A 16742-nucleotide genomic window follows, 5' to 3' on the forward strand; every position below is an offset into this window, starting at 1 on the left:
ATGGCCTGCCACAGCCTGGGCAGCCTCAGGAAAGGGCCGCACCCGCAGGAGTGCAGGAGACGTTCAGTCCCAGATTCCAGGGGTGGGGGCTGGAGGCACAGGCAGGCAAACAGTGACCAACAGCTCACTCAATCGCCTGTGCAATGGAGCCTCAGTAGAACTGTGCGGGCAGAGCCCTGAGGTCTGGGGTGTTGATGTCAGCATGAAATTCAGTTGTGGGATCCCATCTGGCAGCCAGAGAACTGCAGAAATTGTGCAGAAACCCCAGTGTGTGATGGCAGAGACTTCGTGAGCTGGCAGGGCCGCTGCCTCCAGGGAGTGAGGCCACGGGGCAGTACAGAGCTCTGAGCTGCACAGCGCTGCCTCCATGGAGTGAGGGCACCACAAGGCACTCTGAGCTGCAGGTCCAGAAACCACAGAGCAGGCTGGGTCCCCAGACACGGGCCCATGCTAGACCACCGTGGGTAGAACCCATTCCTCCTTGCAGGACCTCGCCATCTTTACCCAGGGCCTTCGCCTGATCGAATACGACCCACCACTGCTGGGCATAATTTGCTTCACTCAGAGTCTGACAATCTCAATAACAATCTCATCTTTTGAAAAGTTGCCTTCACGGCCCACCCAGACTGGCTTTTGGCCAATTATATGGGTACTGTGGCTTAACCAAGCTGACACATATAATCAGCCATCACTTTCTTATAAGGACCCTGAAGGCGCGCGCACACACACACACACACACACACACACAGAGTAGAGCAGCGGGTAGCAGTCAACTTGAAGGCTTCCTCAGGGCAAAGGGAGCCGGAGCCGTCGACAGCGTGCAGAGACGGCTGCAGAGATTCAACAACTCAATCACAGGAAAAACAAAACGGACTTTAAAGTTGGGCAAGGACAAGGTTGTGGCAGCAGACTAAGCTGCTGCATGCACTACTGGTGTCCTGCATCTGAGGTTCGAGTCCTGCTGCTCCACCTTCACACCAGCTCCCTGTTAATGCACGTGTGAGGGCAGCAGAGAACGGCCCACGTGCTAGGAGCCTGCACTGACAAGGGGAGGCCAGGACAGAGTTCCCGTGAGGACTAACTCAGACGCTACCCCAAAGATTGATAAGACATTTCCTACTGTTCTGTGGATTGCTTTTTCAGAGAGAGGCAGAAACAGAAAGATCTTCCATCTGTTGATTCACTCCCCAAGTGGCTGCAATAGTTGGAGCTGAGCTGATCTGAAGCCAGGAGCCAGGAGCTTCTTCTAGGTCACCCATGCAGTGCAGGGTCTGAAGGACCTGGGCCGTCCTCCACTGCTTTCGCGGGCCACAAGCAGGGAGCTGAATGGAAAGTGAAGCAGCTGGGACTTAAACCAGTGCCCACATGGAACGCAGGCACCACAGGCAACAGCTTGACCTACTACACTACGGCACCAGTCCTAGGAATATATTTTTTAAAAATAAGATTAAAGTTTCATCCTACTAACTCGCAGTGCCTGATTTTAAGACTTACTATCAAGCTGAAATAAATAAAGCATCAAAGAGCTAAAGAAGGCTCAGACAGAGGAACAGAACAGGCCAGGCCAGCAAGGCTCTGAGTGATTCCAGAGCACTCAAGGCCAATCGCTGGAACTGCTGGACACCCACCTACCATTCACGAGTCCTCCAGCTAAACTGACCCAAAATGCATTGCAAATTTAAATGGAAAACCACAAGACTTTCAGTAGAATAGTTTGGTAGCATACCTTTGGACATCAAAAGCCTAAAGTATAAGAGAGAATCTGGGGAGGGTGGTGCCAGGGTATAGCGAGTTAAGCCTCCATATGAGGTTCCAGCATCCCATGCAGCCCCAATCCAAGTCCCAGCTGCTTCCTTGTGACCTGGGGAAGCAGCAGAGGATGGCCCAAGTGCCTGGGTCCCTGCATCCATGTGGGAGACCTGGATGAAGCTCCTGGCTCCTGGCTTCAAACACACTGTCAGGTCATTTGGAGAGTGAACCTACAGATAAAATCCATATCTCTCTCTCTCTCCCCACCCCCCGCGCCACCTCCATAACTGCCTTTCCAATAAATAAATACTTTCTAGTTGACATATTTGGCCAAGGTCTGTTAACTGTCATTGCACCATCGACTGCAGGAAAGTTGCACTCTCCCGGCATGCCAGCTGCCTGCAGATTCCATTTGCAGTTTTGTGAAAGCCCAAGCGTCTCCTCTGGCCAAGAGCTCACTCCTCTTGCAGACCCACAGGGACATGCCCTTTAGTGCTGGGTGAGACTGCAGTGTGGGTGGGTCTTCTTTCTTGCAAATGGATGCCACCATTTCATTTACATGCAAATGAAGTCAAGCTAAGGTTCCTACTGACTGAATGTGTGAGAAGGAAGAACCAGATATGCAAGGCCTCAGGGGAGTTAGGATTCTGAAATTCTGCAGCTACAAACACCAACTGAGCTTATATTGCTAGTAATTACCCTTCACCTCCTCCCACCTTGGAGCGACACGGTAATCCTCCGCCTGCGGGGCAGCATCCCGTAAAGGAAGCCACCTCAGTCCAGCTCCCTCCTTGCTAATGTACCTGGGAGAGCAGCATCTGGTGGTCCCAGTCCTTGGGCCCCTGCACCCACCTGGGAGACCCAGAGGAAGCTCCTGGCTCCTGGCTTCTGCCCAGTTCAGGTTCCTGCAGCCACCTGGGAAGTAAACCAATGGATGGAAGGTCTTCTGTAACTTCTGTAACTGTCTTTTGAATAAAAACAAATAAATCCTTAAAAACAAACTTTGGAGACACTATTAAGTCCAGAGGGGACTGCAGCCTGGATCTTTCAAAGGCCCAGGTCTCCTCTCTGCCTGCTTCAGCACGCGGATTCTCTGCCCTTTATCCAAAGCAATCGCTGAATCGAGAGAAGGGCAAACCAACGCCATAAGGTTCTAACCAGCAACAGTCTCATTGTCATTTGAGGACAGGACACTGAATGACCAGTATTGTCTGGAAGGAAATCCTAGAGAAATAACCATATCCAGGCAACCTCCAGACCGGCTGGAACCCACCAGCCCATCGCTGGCTCCTTAAAGATCACGGCCTCACTGACCAACCGGGAGCCTTGCACAGACACACCGCTCAGCCGCACGTTTCTGTCTGTAAGACCCTTCACCCTGATTCCTCGGGGAGCCTGGGAATGAAGCAACAGCTGACCAGCTCCTTACTCCACACTGGCAGTAAACAGCCACTTTCTCCTGTCACTCCAATGATGTCAGTGATTGGCTTTCTGCACATCAGAAAGTATGTGTGTGCCCAGTTTGGGCTTCTACAAAAATGCCTCCAACCAGTTTGGAGTGCCGTTTGGCAACAATGAGTGATGCTGAGGCTGAGGAGAAAGGCAACCCCTGCTACAGTCGGTGCAGCCATGGCGGAGAACAGTGAGGAGGCCCCCGAAAGCAGGGACCTTCCACAGGAGGCAATGGCCACCAAGTGTCCACTGACAGAAAGAGAAATGTGGTGTCAGGCAGTAACACAAGGCAGTACCAGTCGACATAAACAATAATGAAACCCTGTCCTGGTGACAACATGACGGAACTGGAGGACACCATGTCTGCTAGAATAAGCCCGGAGGGCTCAGGCAGTCCTGCCCAGTCTGACTCCTGCAGGATCTACAACAGCTGGTCTCAGAAACAGCCGATTCGGGGCAGTGGAGACAGGGAGGGCAGCTCCTGGTCAGAGGACACAAAATCTGACCCAGGAGGAACAGGTTCAGCACACCCCCACCCCCATGCCCAGCAGGGAAGCTGTCGTCAGCACTCTTGGCCTGCCAAGCTGGAGTTCTCTCAGTGAAGTACTGCAAGTGCGGAGTGCCCACTCAGCCGAGCCCCTCCACAGTGCACAGCAAGTCCCCGAGGCACTCGTCCCTGCTGACACACTGCTGTCACGTCTCCACTGACTGTTTAAAAGAATGAGCCCTTAGCGTGAGGGCCCAGGGCTATGGCGCCCAAAGGCACAGCAGCTGCTGGTCTGAGTGTCCACTGGGTGGCGTCTGGGCACCGGGGAATCATGGCGCAGCGTGGCAAGGTACAAGGGCCTGGATGTCACGCTATGTGGTCAGCAGACTTGTCCTTGCTGCCTCCAGGGAGCCGCTGTTGGGGGGTCGGGGAGACTGTGTGCCCGCCTAACACCCCCATAACATCTGCCCACAAGCAGATCTGGTGGGGACTGCCTTTGGGGCGTCCTGACTAGTTTCAGACTTTGCCATTTCAGTCACCTAGGGCCACATCGACAAAGCCCAGCACCAACCTCAAGAACAGCCGCTGGTGACCACCGGGCAGCACAGAGGCCAGCAGCCACACAGCAGTCGTAGGACACGATGGCCAGGAGGATGCCCTGGGTGGAGCCCTGTGCCATGCAGACACAGAGCTGACCGTCTTCTCTGTTCTCCCCGACCACCAGGGTTCCTCAGCAGCTGGGGCACCGCGCTCATGGCAAGGACAAGGCTGAGGAAGGATGCAGAGCCTGGTGCCCCAGACAATGAGAGTAGCTGCTTCCCAAGAGGTCGGGTCTGTGGAGGAGAGCAGAAGGGAGGCAGGCTCAGTGAAAAGGTGGGCTGAGGGCCGGCACTGTGACACTGCAGGCAAGGCCACCACCTGCACGCACATACACACGTCCCAAAGCTGGGGCGCCTGGGCTGAGCTCTTTGCAGATGCACCCCTGTGAGAGCGGCCCAGGCTCAGGCCCTGGACGGGGTCCCTGGTGTGGGTATCCTATGGGCAGCTAGGGAGCCGACTGTGGATGGGTAATTCATCTTGCTCACTCGCCTGCTCTCCAAACAAAAACTTTATAGATAAACAGGACAACATCTTGGAGCCAGTGATGATTTTATGGGTTTTTTTAAAGATTTATTTATTTTTGTTGCAAAGTCAGATATACAGAGAGGAGGGGAGACAGGGAGGAAGATCTTCCCTCTCATGATTCACTCCCCAAGTGACCACAAAGGCCGGAGCTGAGCCCATCCAAAGCCAGGAGCCCGGAGCCTCTTCCAGATCTCCCACATGGGTACAGGGTCACAAGGTTTTGGGCTGTCCTCGACTGTCTTCCCAGGCCACAAGCAGGGAAAAATGAAATACCTCCTGTGTGCAGCAAGAGGACCACACCAGGCAAAGACATTTATTTTTTTTTCTTTCTTTCTTTCTTTCTTTCTTTTTTTTTTTTTTTTTTTTTTTTTTTTTTTTTTTTGAGAGAATAAGATACAGAAAGAAAGATCTTCTCTCTGCTAGTTCACTCCCCAAGTGACCACAATGGCTGGAGCTGAGCCGATCTGAAACCAGGAGCTTTTTCCAGGTCTCCCACACACAGGTACAGGGTCCTAAGGCTTTGGGCCATCCTCGACTGCTTTCCCAGGCCACAAGCAGGGGGCTGGAGGGGAAGTGGAGCCGCCAGGACAGGAATCAGTGCCTATATGGGATCCCGGCAGATGCAAGGTGAGAATTTAGCCACTGAGCCATCACACCAGGCCGCAAAAACATTCTTGTAAGCTTACACGTCTGTAAGCAAGCTGGCATTCCTCTCTGAAACAGGGTCATCACACTCAGAGGACACACTAACCCTAAGCAGTTGAATGACAGAGACAACCCCAGGTGGGGAGCCTCCTTTAGCCAAGTTCATGGCCTGCTGACCTCCACGCTCTGCCTGGACAGCAGAAACACAGCACGCCAGGGCCTTGTCAGTCCTCAGCGGCTTCTGCCGGCAGCCTGAGCGAGGACAGCTCCCACAGCTCAGCCCCGGGTGGGATGCCATGCTGCAGACAACAGGCTGCCAGGAGTAGACACCCCCAGCACGCTCCCTGCGGCAACGCAAGAAGACCAGGGCCCAGGCTTAGCAGAGACAGCCCTTGGGAGCCCCCCTCGGAAATGAGCCCCCTCTGAACTAAAGAGGGCACGGACTGCTGTGGCTCAGCCTGAGGGAACGCTTTCTTCTGCCCCGAGGTAAGCTAGTGGGGAAGGGAAAGGAGAGGATGTCAGACCTCAGCAGGTGCCATAACACTCACTCCTAAGTTGGCAGCCAGACCATGACCCAGGCCAGGCAGCCCATCCAGTTAGTAACCATGGAGGACACTGGACCCCAAGTGCAGTGAGGAGGAGACAGCCCCCTCCTCCAGGGCCACAGCGTGCAGGGCCCAGGAAAGATGAGATCCTGACAGCAAGGATGTGTTTATAGAGGCTGGTGGGTCAGCAATGGCATCAGGGAGAGGACCAAAAAGCACCGACTTCCCAGCAAGATGGCAAATGCTGTGCCGGGCATCCCAGCTGGAGAGCTGGCATGTACCATCTGCCACAGCCAGCACAGGCTGCTGGCTACACCGAACCTCATGTTCCCTGAGCAGTCAGGACAAGAGCCAAGCAGCAGCACTGCCAGGAGGGATGAGGCAACAAGCACGGGGGGGGGGGGGGGAGGGCAGTCCAGCCGAGACCCCAACCACCTCAAGGCAGACCCACTTCAGTGTAGACCCACTTCAGTGTAGACCCACTTCAGTTCAGACCCTGCTCAGTGTAGACCCGCCTCAGTGTAGACCCACCTCAGTGTAGACCGTCAATGCAGACCCCAGACCCACCTCAGTGCAGACCCTCCTTAGTATAAACCCCAACCCACCTCGATTTAGACCTCAGACCCACCTCGGTGTAGACCTCTTAGATCCCAGACCCACCTCACTGTAGACCCTTAATACGGACTCCAGATCCATCTCAGCGTAGGCTTTCCTTAGTACAGACCCCAGACCTCCCTCAGTGTACACACCAGACCCACTTCAGTATAGACCATCCCTGATATAACCCCAGCCCATGACCTCATGTACCTAGTCTGAATCCCACCTGATAGCTCTCCTGGGCCCCTGTGCAGTACAGGCAGAAATATGGCCAAGCTGAGCCTCCAGGGATAGGAATACAGCAGATGGAGAAGGGAGCAGCCCTGCACGTGACATTAGGGTGTGCCTGCTAGCAAGCTGCCCACCGTGGCCTCTCAACACACACCCGGTACCCCTGGGTGACACAGCGCCAGGTGAGCCACTGCTGGTTGGTGGGAAGTATTCCCCACTGCCCCCATCTGGCTTCTGTGCAGTGTGATAGTTGATGACTGCCTTAGATAGGAAGCCAGAAATCAGCCTCTGTGAGAGAGAGAAGCTGAAGGGAAACAAAGCCGTGGGCAAAGGAATGCAGCAGTAGGCTGCTAAGTCCCGCCTCAGCCCGTAGCTGGACACCTGCCTGGCCTGCCAGATGTCCTTTCTTGGCTGTACAACCTTGTCCACTCCCACCTAATGGTTGTTCACCTCCAATTCCATCTGGAAAGGTGTCCACTGCTCTGACCGATGCCCTGTCCCCCCTGCACCTTGCTGTGTCACCCACCATGGAGAGATTTCCACTGCTCTGATGGATGCCCTGCCCCCACTGAACCTTGCTAACCCTAACTCCTCCTCCACCTCACGCCTGAGTTATCTCTTGTGCAAAGACAAGAACCCAGCCACCTGCTTCGGGTCAGCTCAGCTCCAGCCGTTGCAGACACTTGGCGAGCAAATCATGAGAGGGAAGCTCTTCCCCTCTGTCTCTCCTCCTCTCTGTATGTGACTTTGCGATGAAAATAAATGAATTTTTATTTAAAAAAAAAGTCTCTCTCTCTTTCCCTCTGTAAATCTGCGTTCCAACCCAAACAAATCTTAAAAAGAAGTCCTGCCCCAGTCCAGGGTATCCCAGCACTTGCGCACACACACACTCATGCTCTCTCGTTTCAGTGTCTATACTTAGGAGTTTATCATACAGAATGAGCTTGGCATGTGAGGGCTTCAAATGCAGCTCAAAGTTGATGTAGCCGTGGAGTCACCTCAACATGAACGCCTTCACATCTGTCTCACGTCTTTGTCTCTGCACTTGCCCACATGCAAGGTGGATGTCATGGAGGGAGAGAAGTTGAGTCGTACAAGCATGTTTGTCCTGTTGGGCTTCTCGGAGCATCCATGGCTGGAGACTCCTTTCTCTGGTGTGGCCCTAGTCGCCCACATCCTCACCCTGATAGGGAACAGCTCCATCCTGCTCTGGCTGGTGGAGCCCAGGCTCCAGGCCCTAATGTACTTCTTCCTGGACAGCTGGTCCCTGCTGGACCTCTGTGTCACCTGTGCCATGGTGCCACAGCTCCTAGCCAACCTCTAGGGGCCCAAGACGACTGCCATTGGATGGGCTACACCAAATGTGCCTGGCTCATTGAGACAACTCTGGATCGCTCTGTGACCATCGGCCAGTCCCTCCAGGACACAATCACCATGCATCCCCAGGTGTGTGCAGCTGGTGGCCGCAGCCTGGCTCAGTGACCTGGCCAACTGTCACATGCCATACTCACCCTGGGTTTCCCCGCTGCAGTTGCCACACTCTGTACCATTTCTGTGAGGTGTCTGCTCTGGTCAATCTGGCCTGTGGGGACAGCCCGGTCAGTCACCTGCACTGGCCCTGCGAGCCATCCCTGTGGCACTGCTGGCTCCCGTGTGTTGTCATCTACATGGTCATCACCAGGGCTGGACTGTAGCTCACTTCAGCCACAGGGAGACACACGATGGTCATGTACTTTGGGCCAACCATCCACAGGTACCTCCAGGTCCTGCCAACAGCACCCAGGCCATGTCCACATCCTCCTACTGCGTCTTCACACCCTGCCCAACCCACTCAGCTGCACCCTGAGAAACAAGGACATGAAGGCAGCACGGAGGTGGGGCCTCCAGTCCAGGGTGAAGCCTCAGCAAGCAGGGTGGCCCAGCCTGACCCACACACAGCTGATTCCTACATGCTTGCCTTCCCAGACACCTGCCCACAGCTCCCAGCAGCGGCCACTTCTCTCCCATCTACAAGCTGCTGCCAAGGAATATCAGAGACTTCGTCCTCACTCCTCATACCCCTAGCAGCTTGCTCCCCAGACAAGCGTGAGGATTGGCCACATACCCACAAGGCTGGACAACACACCCATTCAGATTGCTTCTGAATGCTCCACAACATGCACTTGGGGTAAATTTGGTAAAAACATTAACAGATTCTGATATAATCTCTCATCAAGCCTTGTGTTGTCTCCAACTCAGACAAGCTCAGCCTACTGTCACCCTACCAACCACCAATTCCATCCTAACGTCACAGGGGCCCACCTCTGGGTCTGTCACCTGTGACACCAGCATCACAAAAGCCATTTGTGCCCTGACTGCTCCACTTCCCGTCCAGCTCCCTGCTACTGGCCTGGGAACGCAGCAGAGGACAGCCCAAAGCCTTGGGACCCTGCACCTGCATGGGAGACGTGGAAGAAGCTCCTGGCTCCTGACCTTGGATCAACTCAGCTCCAGCTGTTGCAGCTATTTGGGGAGTGAACAAGCAGATAGAAGAGCCTTCTCTGTCTCTTCTAAATATCTATAATTTTAAAAAGAGAAACAGCTGTTGGGCCCAGCACGGTAGCCTAGCAGCTAAAGTCCTCGCCTTGAACATGCCAGGATCCCATATGGGTGCCAGTTCTAATCCCGGCAGCTCCACTTCTCATCCAGCCCCCTGCTTGTGGCCTGGGAAAGCAGTCGAGGATGGCCCAAAGCCTTGGGACCCTGCACTCGTGTGGGAGACCTGGAGGAGGCTCCGGGCTCCTGGCTTTGGATGGGCTCAGCTCCGGCCTTTGTGGTCACTTGGGGAGTGACTCATCACACAAAAGATCTTCCTCTCTGTCTCTCCTCCTCTCTGTATACCTGCCTTTCCAATAAAAATAAATAAATCTTTTTAAAAAAGAGACAAACGGTTGTTCCTTTGCCTACTGGCTAGCAAGCACACAGCTCCAGTGCCCACAACACCTCTAACGTGGAGCGGCCAACACAGATAAGCACAATGGGCTGAGGGGAGCAAGCACAGCCTCAAGGTACTGACACCCGCTCCCCCATTCATGATGAAGGAAAAGTTGTAGTTCATTGAGACTCAGAGTGAAACCCACTACAGTCCGGCAGCAGACACCAAGCCTTGGTCCATGCCGCAATTGCATCCCAGCAGGGAGAGAGCTGACCGCCCGGCTCACAGCCCTCTCACCCCGGACAGAGGCAGGAAGAGAGCTGACCGCCCAGCCTCGACTGCCAGGGTTCAGGAGCAAGTCTGGCTCTCGGCTTTAACTTCAAGGAGCCGCCAGGTTCGCTTTTGCCGCCCACTGAATCTGAGAGCAGGGCCGGCTGCACCTCCCGTGCTCTCAGACGGGAACCCTGGGGACTGGCGGCCATCTGCTACCGAGCGCTGGGCACACCCCAACTGCAACCTCAGGCCCACCCAGGCACCCCGAGATGCTAACCCTAGCCCCTCGGCTGGCGAGGCCCAGTCTCCCTCCCGGGCACCATGAATGTCCCCACCGCGGGAAGGAGAGCAGGGTAACACCACCAAGCGCTCCGGAAGCGCAATGGGCTGTTTAGCGTCGCGGGGTATGAGGTCACAGAAAGGAACGCTTGGGCGGTGACCCCGGTCGTGTTGCGCGCGGCAATTGGGTGATGTCAAAGCCGATCCGTATCGAGCCCTGGGATTGGAGGTCAGCCGAGGGAGGGGCCGGACTCGGCGTCGCGTCGCGGGGCAGCTGAGCTTCCCGCCGGCTAGTCCTTCCTCGGCCTGGACCGGCTGGAGCGCGGGATGACCTGCCCGGCTAGGTTCCGGCGGCTTCCCTCGCCGTGGCCTGCAGCGCGCCTGCGGTACATAAACACGGGTTCGAGTCCCGGATGCTCCGCTTCCCATCCAGCTCCCAGCCTGTGGCCTGGGAAAGCAGCGGAAAACGGCCCAAGGATGTGGGACCATGCACCCTTGTGGGAGACCTGGGGAGGCTCCTGGCTTCCAGCTTCAGATCAGTCCAGCTCTGGGTATTGCAGACATTCGTAGGGGTGAACCCACAGATGGTAAAGATCTCTCTCTCTCTCTCTCTCTCTCTCCTTTTCCCTCTGCAAATCTGCGTTTGACATTAAAAGTAATATCCTGTGGCATGGGGGGAACCTACAGAAAAATGCCCACACGTGGTTGGAAGGGGGGGAAGCCAGGGTGAGAACCCAGAGCCCCCAGGCCTGCCCAGCCCCTGCCCGTCCCTGGCAGTCCCCACCACGTGAGATTGTGCTGACACTTGGAATCCGGTGTTAGGCCTGGGCAAAGAGGTAGTCGGGTACCACGTCCAGCTTGCCCCCAACTCCAGCTCCCCTAACCCCAACCCTCTGACACACTTCGTGGGAAGGCCTGGACCAAGTTCAGGGCCGATCTTTGCAGTTCCGACCATTAGTTTAACCATCCTATGAGGTACCACCTCTCACCCATAACCTGCCGAGGTCTCAAGAGTGGGAAAGGAGGTGGCTGGGTGGACCAGTGCAGGGTGGTGGACAGCAGGGGATTCCTTCGGAAATCAGGACAGTGACCCAGCAGTGCCTGTTCTGGGGACGCCCTCACGGCAGCCACGATACAGGACCAGCCCAGACCTCCATTGCTTGGGAGAAAGGGAAGGATAGGGAGGGGCCTGGACTGAGCAAGGTCGGGGAGCACAGGTAGTGCTCCCCCATCTCCCTGGCAGGGACTCCTGTTGTTGGGGTGAAGGTAATTAATGGGGAGACTGGGGGCTGAAGGGATCTGAGAGGCCAGCGTGCGTGGCGGACATGACTGTGAGGGCAGGAGGGACATCACCAACAATTTTACAAGGCTCATTCAAAGTGCTTTCCAGAGAGCTGGCACAGTGACACAGCAAGCTGATCCTCTCCCTACAGCACCATGTCCCAGCTGCTCCACTCCCCATCCAGCTCCCTGCATGTGGCCTGGGACCAAAGCCTTGCGACCTAAAAGAAGTTTCTGGCTCCTAGCTTCAGATCGGCGCAGCCCTGGCTGTTGCAGCCATTTGGGGAGTGAACCAACAGATGGAAGACCTCTGTCTCTTTCCTTCTCTGTAAATCTGCCTTTCCAGTTAAAAAAAATTTTTTTAAATAAACCTTTTCTTGACCTAGTGCCTTCCACCGACTTGCACTAGGGTTTTTTGTCTGTATTTACTTGCCTGTGTTCTGGGCAGGATGGGTGACCAAGTGCAGCCGCTCAGCTGGGCAGAGCTGTGTTGCCCACATGCCCTTCTGGAATGTCCTTCAAGGCAGCCTTTGTAGCCACTGTCTGAGAGAGGACATGAGTTGATCGTCCCGGGAGACTCCTTGCATGATTAACTGCTAGGAATAAGCATTGGCTGTAACTCAGAGCCACATGCTCAATGTCAGTACCAGGTCAGCCATGTGCCCCTGAGGGGGACAGTCCACACTCTGGCCCCTTGGTCACTGCGCACTCCTCCTGTTCCTCTGTTGTACAGGGGGACAGTCCACACTCTGGCCCCTTGGTCACTGCACATTCCTCCTGCTCCTCCCTCTGTTGACCAGGGGACAGTTCACACTCTGGCCCCTTGGTCACTGCACACTCCTGCTCCCTCTGTTGACCAGGGCCATTAGTGACAGTCTGTGGTGTTTCTTGCCTCCTGCTTTCTTCCCTCTCAGGTGCTGAGAGCTGTGGCCCGGCCACCTTCGTCTCTGGCCTCCACTTGGGACATTGCACAGAGCTTCCATCATCACTCATCTGCAGTCAGACCTGCCCACTCCTCTTTGCTTGGTCACTGGTGTCACAGCTCTGCTGCAGCCCACAAAATGCCCGTGTGGAGAAAGAGTGAGGCCAGGCTGAACTCGGACCCAGAGCAGGATGGGCATGCCCCCTGGGCTCTTCAGAGTCAGACATGGCTGTCGGGGCTCGTCCGGCAAGTCGAGAAAAGGGCGCCCGCATGCCGACATCTTTGGCCCTCACCCAGGAAAGCCCCGTGCCCCTCAGAGCCAGTGCCCCTTCCTCCAGGCATTGAGCACCCCAGAAAGAAAAATGGAGCCGTCACCCCTGCCTACCCTCTGTCTTCTCCTGCCCCATGGCTGGGACCACATGGAGGATAGCATGTCATGTGAACAGCCTGGAGGAGCCATGGGAAGGACAAATGACCACTCAGGGAATGGGATTGGCTGGACCGAGCTGGCACCAACTCCCAGCTGCCCTGGAGACAGTTCCACCTCTGCCTTGGAGTTCAAATGTGGTCCTCCTGCTGATGCGTATGTCGTGGTTCCTGGGCTGGCCCATTAATTACCAGTGTCCCAGGCTCCCACACATGGCCTCAGTTGCCATCTAACCGCTCAACACTAATTAAGCAAAGCATCAGGGACCAAGCCCCAGCTGGAAGAGAAGGAGGAGGGGAAGTCTTCGCTCCCCAAGCTGGGGACCTGAAGCGGGGCTCCCAAGAGGGGAGGGCTCCCAGGGGCATGACCTCCCCAATGTAAGTGGTGAGGCTTGCCCTACTTCACCGGTGAACCTACTGCCATTGTGGACAGGGACCCATGGAGCACGCTTGCCGGAGGAAAACAGAGAAAGTTGCAGTACCCCAGAGTCGGCCGCAACCCAGGGCCACCTCACCACCTGCCCAGAGTGCCCGGTCCAGGTAAGGCCCAGGCCGGTGGCCTTGTCTGCCTGGAACAACCCACAGTGCGTTCTCCTGCCCCACACAGAGCTGCCTCCTGCAGGATCCCTGCGGTGAGTGGGCAGCACTCAGCTCCAAGCCAGTTGGACATGCTCTGTGAGGAGCACTCAACCACACTATGCCTCCACACTGCTTCTGGCAGGGTTGGGGGGCATGAGGCTGGTGCGTAGGACGGGTGCTCTCGACCGGACAGGACAGCAGAGCAGGACAGGCAGCCCCTATTCCCAAATGATCATCCTTTGCCACTGGGCATGGGGGCCCTGAACCTCTTCCCCACTTTGTGTCCCCCTTGTAAGAACAAAGCTGGCCCAACCCAGCCGTGCAGAAAGGCCACGAGCCAGTAGCTGAGCCCCGAGCTGGCCAGAACAGCACGAGGCCATGGGGATTGAGGAGGAAGAAGGCATGGAGGGGTGGGTGGATCCCTGTCCCATGGATGGTGGGTAGCAGGTTGCAGGCAGCTGTGGCCCCCCTCATGGAGCCCCAGCTCCTCTTCCACAGCCCCTCACCACCAGAAAGGAAACCTTGAGGCTCAGGACCCCAACGATGGGTCCAAAATGGTCCCAGAATTGGTCAATGCTTCCAGAACTAACCATGGAGCCACGTGCATCAGCCAACTCTCAGACCTTACTCTCAGCTGGGGCTTGCAAAGTTGGAGACTAAAAGTGGGCTCCAAGGGACATGGTGACCCATGTGAGACAGTGCACAATCCCCATATATGTGTGTGTGTAGAGGACAGTGGACAGTCCCTGTGTGTGTGTGTGTGTGTAGGACAGTGGGCAGTCTTGTGTGAGAGGGACAATTTGTCTCCTAGTGATGGTGATGTCCATGGCATTGTGGTATCCCTGCAGTAAACCTGACTCCACTTTGCTGACCCTGTGTCCCTGTCGTCCTCAGCTGATCTTGTGTCCCTGTTATCCTTGGCTGACCTATGTCTCCTGTTGTCCGCTCTGGCAGATCAGGACCAGCTCGCAAATCTAGACTCTGCCAGCAGGAGAAGCTCATTGCCTGGGCCTCCTCCATGTCCAGGCATCCGGCGGGGGAGCAGCTGAGGCCAGTGGAGCCAGCATGAGATTGGGTAGGGATGTGGTCGGCGCTGCCTTCTCCTGCTCCCACTCACACAACTCCACACTGGTGCCAGCAGATGCTTCCACATGGGAGGTGACAACCAGAGTACCTGGGGAGGCCCCCCTGGGACCTTCGTCCTGCTGGGTGTGTCTGACAGGCCTCGGCTAGAGCTGGCCCTCTTTGTGGTCCTCCTGGTGTCCTACATCCTGGCCATGCTGGGGAATGTGGCCATCATCCTGGCGTCCTGCCTGGACCCCCAGCTGCAGAGCCCCATGTATGTTTTCCTCAGCCACCTGTCCTTTCTGGACCTGTGCTACACTACCACCACTGTCCCCCAGATGCTGACCAACATGGGCAGCTCCCAGAAGACCATCAGCTACAGTGGCTGCACTGTGCAGTATGCCATCTTCCACTGGCTGGGGTGCACTGAGTGCATTGTCCTGGCTGCCATGGCCCTGGACCGCTACGTGGCCATCTGCGAGCCGCTTCGCTACGCCTTGGTCATGCGCCGGCCCCTCTGTCTGCTGCTGGTGGCTGTGGCCTGGCTCAGCGGCTTTGGCAACTCGCTGGTGCAGGTGGTCCTGACGGTGCAGCTGCCCTTCTGTGGGAGGCAGGTGCTGGACAACTTCTTCTGCGAGGTGCCGGCCATGATCAAGTTGTCGTGCGCTGACACAGCTATCAACGACGCCACGCTGGCTGTGCTGGTGGCCTTCTTTGTGCTCGTGCCCCTGGCACTCATCCTGCTGTCCTACAGCTGTATTGCCCGTGCCGTGCTCAGGATCCGCTCAGCCCAGGGGCGGCGCAAGGCTGTGGGGACCTGCTCCTCCCACCTGCTGGTGGTGTCTCTTTTCTACCTGCCTGCCATCTACATGTACCTGCAGCCGCCGTCCAGTTACTCCCAGGAGCAGGGCAAGTTCCTCTCTCTCTTCTACTCCATCATCACACCCACCCTCAACCCCTTCATCTACACCCTGAGGAACAAGGTCATGAAGGGGGCACTGAGGAGGCTCCTGGCCAGGGCCTGCAGGCTGTGCTGCAGACAAGGGTCTGGGACAGGGCAGCCAGCCTGGTGAGGACTCGAGGCCAGCATCTGTGCCTGGAGTGGTCCTTGGCTTGTGGCAGTCTCCCAGGGCAGAAGAGCACCTCGAAGTCCACTTGGCCTCTGTGTAGCCACACCTCAAGTCCTGAGGCTGCCACACCATCATTCCCCAGGTGCCGTGGACTACTGGCCTGCTGCCCCCTTCCCGTGGCAGACACAGGCTTCTGTGAGTTTCAGACTCTGAGATCTGGGTGACAGCTTCACCACGTTTGTTCTGTGACGTACAAGTCCACTCTGTGGCTCCAGCTTCCTTCTCTAGAAACTCCACCCCTCCACCACCGCTGCCCTGGCCGTAGGCACACCTGCCACAGCTCTGCCTGAGCCTTATAGGTGAAACAAAAGGGCAATGCTGAGCTGAGGACACGGGCATAGACGAAATGTAGTTAAGGACAAAGAAACAGGGCTGACCTTGTGGCGCAGTGGGCTGAACCTCCACCTGAGGTGCTGAAATCCCATACAGCACTAGTTCAAGCCCCACTTGCTCCACTTTCATTCCAGCTCCCTGCTAATGCATGTGGGAAGCAGGGGAGGGTGACTCAGTGCTTAGACTCGACACCCATGCAGGAGACTTGTTTGCAATCTCCAGACTCCCACTTCAGCCTGGCACAGCCCTGGCCGTTGTAGCCAGTGGGAAGTGAACTAGCAAATGGAAGATGTCTGTGTGTGTGTGTGTCTGTCTGTCTGTTTCTGGATTTCTCAATCTCTCTTTCCCTCTCTTTCTGTAACTCTGCTTTGTGAGAAGAAACAGGAAGCTCGCGATTGCTCCCACCAGTGGTGGAGAGCTTGCAGGGTACAGGCACTGCCCTGGGGAGCCACGGACACGCAGGTCCCTGATGCAATCAATTCCATCTGAGCCTTGGCCCCAAGTTGTAACCACTCCAAGACAGTTACTAGCTGGCTCCTGAGGGAACTGAAACCGGCCAGGGTCAGAGTGTGCAACTTCCCCCAGGAAGGTGGAGCTGTTGCATGGGCCACTCAGCTCACTCCTGCCCGAGGCACTCAACAAACAAACACCCACCACAGCAGGGCCTGGGCCAGGCCTGGAACTGCATCCAGGTCTCCCACGTGTGTGC

The 16742-nt window shown here is 56.2% G+C and overlaps 1 protein-coding gene across 1 annotated transcript; it reads left to right on the forward strand.

The window, feature by feature from the left end:
- Positions 1 to 7930: 7930 nt before the first annotated feature.
- Positions 7931 to 15719, forward strand: LOC101516355 (olfactory receptor 2B11). Its single transcript, XM_004586545.3, has 2 exons — positions 7931 to 7985; positions 14739 to 15719. The coding sequence occupies exons 1-2, from the start codon at positions 7931 to 7933 to the stop codon at positions 15641 to 15643; spliced, it is 960 nt and encodes a 319-aa protein (XP_004586602.3). The 3' UTR covers positions 15644 to 15719.
- Positions 15720 to 16742: the final 1023 nt, after the last annotated feature.

This window comes from Ochotona princeps, chromosome 19 (genome assembly GCF_030435755.1).
Source record: "Ochotona princeps isolate mOchPri1 chromosome 19, mOchPri1.hap1, whole genome shotgun sequence".
Taxonomy (NCBI): domain Eukaryota; kingdom Metazoa; phylum Chordata; class Mammalia; order Lagomorpha; family Ochotonidae; genus Ochotona; species Ochotona princeps.

Excerpts from the sequence above, each read along its gene's own strand:
- LOC101516355 (XM_004586545.3), top strand. The coding sequence starts at position 7,931 with ATGTTTGTCCTGTTGGGCTTCTCGGAGCATCCATGGCTGGAGACTCCT. Across the intron at positions 7,986-14,738 it reads GCTGGAGACTCCTTTCTCTG|AGCTGGCCCTCTTTGTGGTC; the intron begins GTGTGGCCCTAG and ends GGCCTCGGCTAG.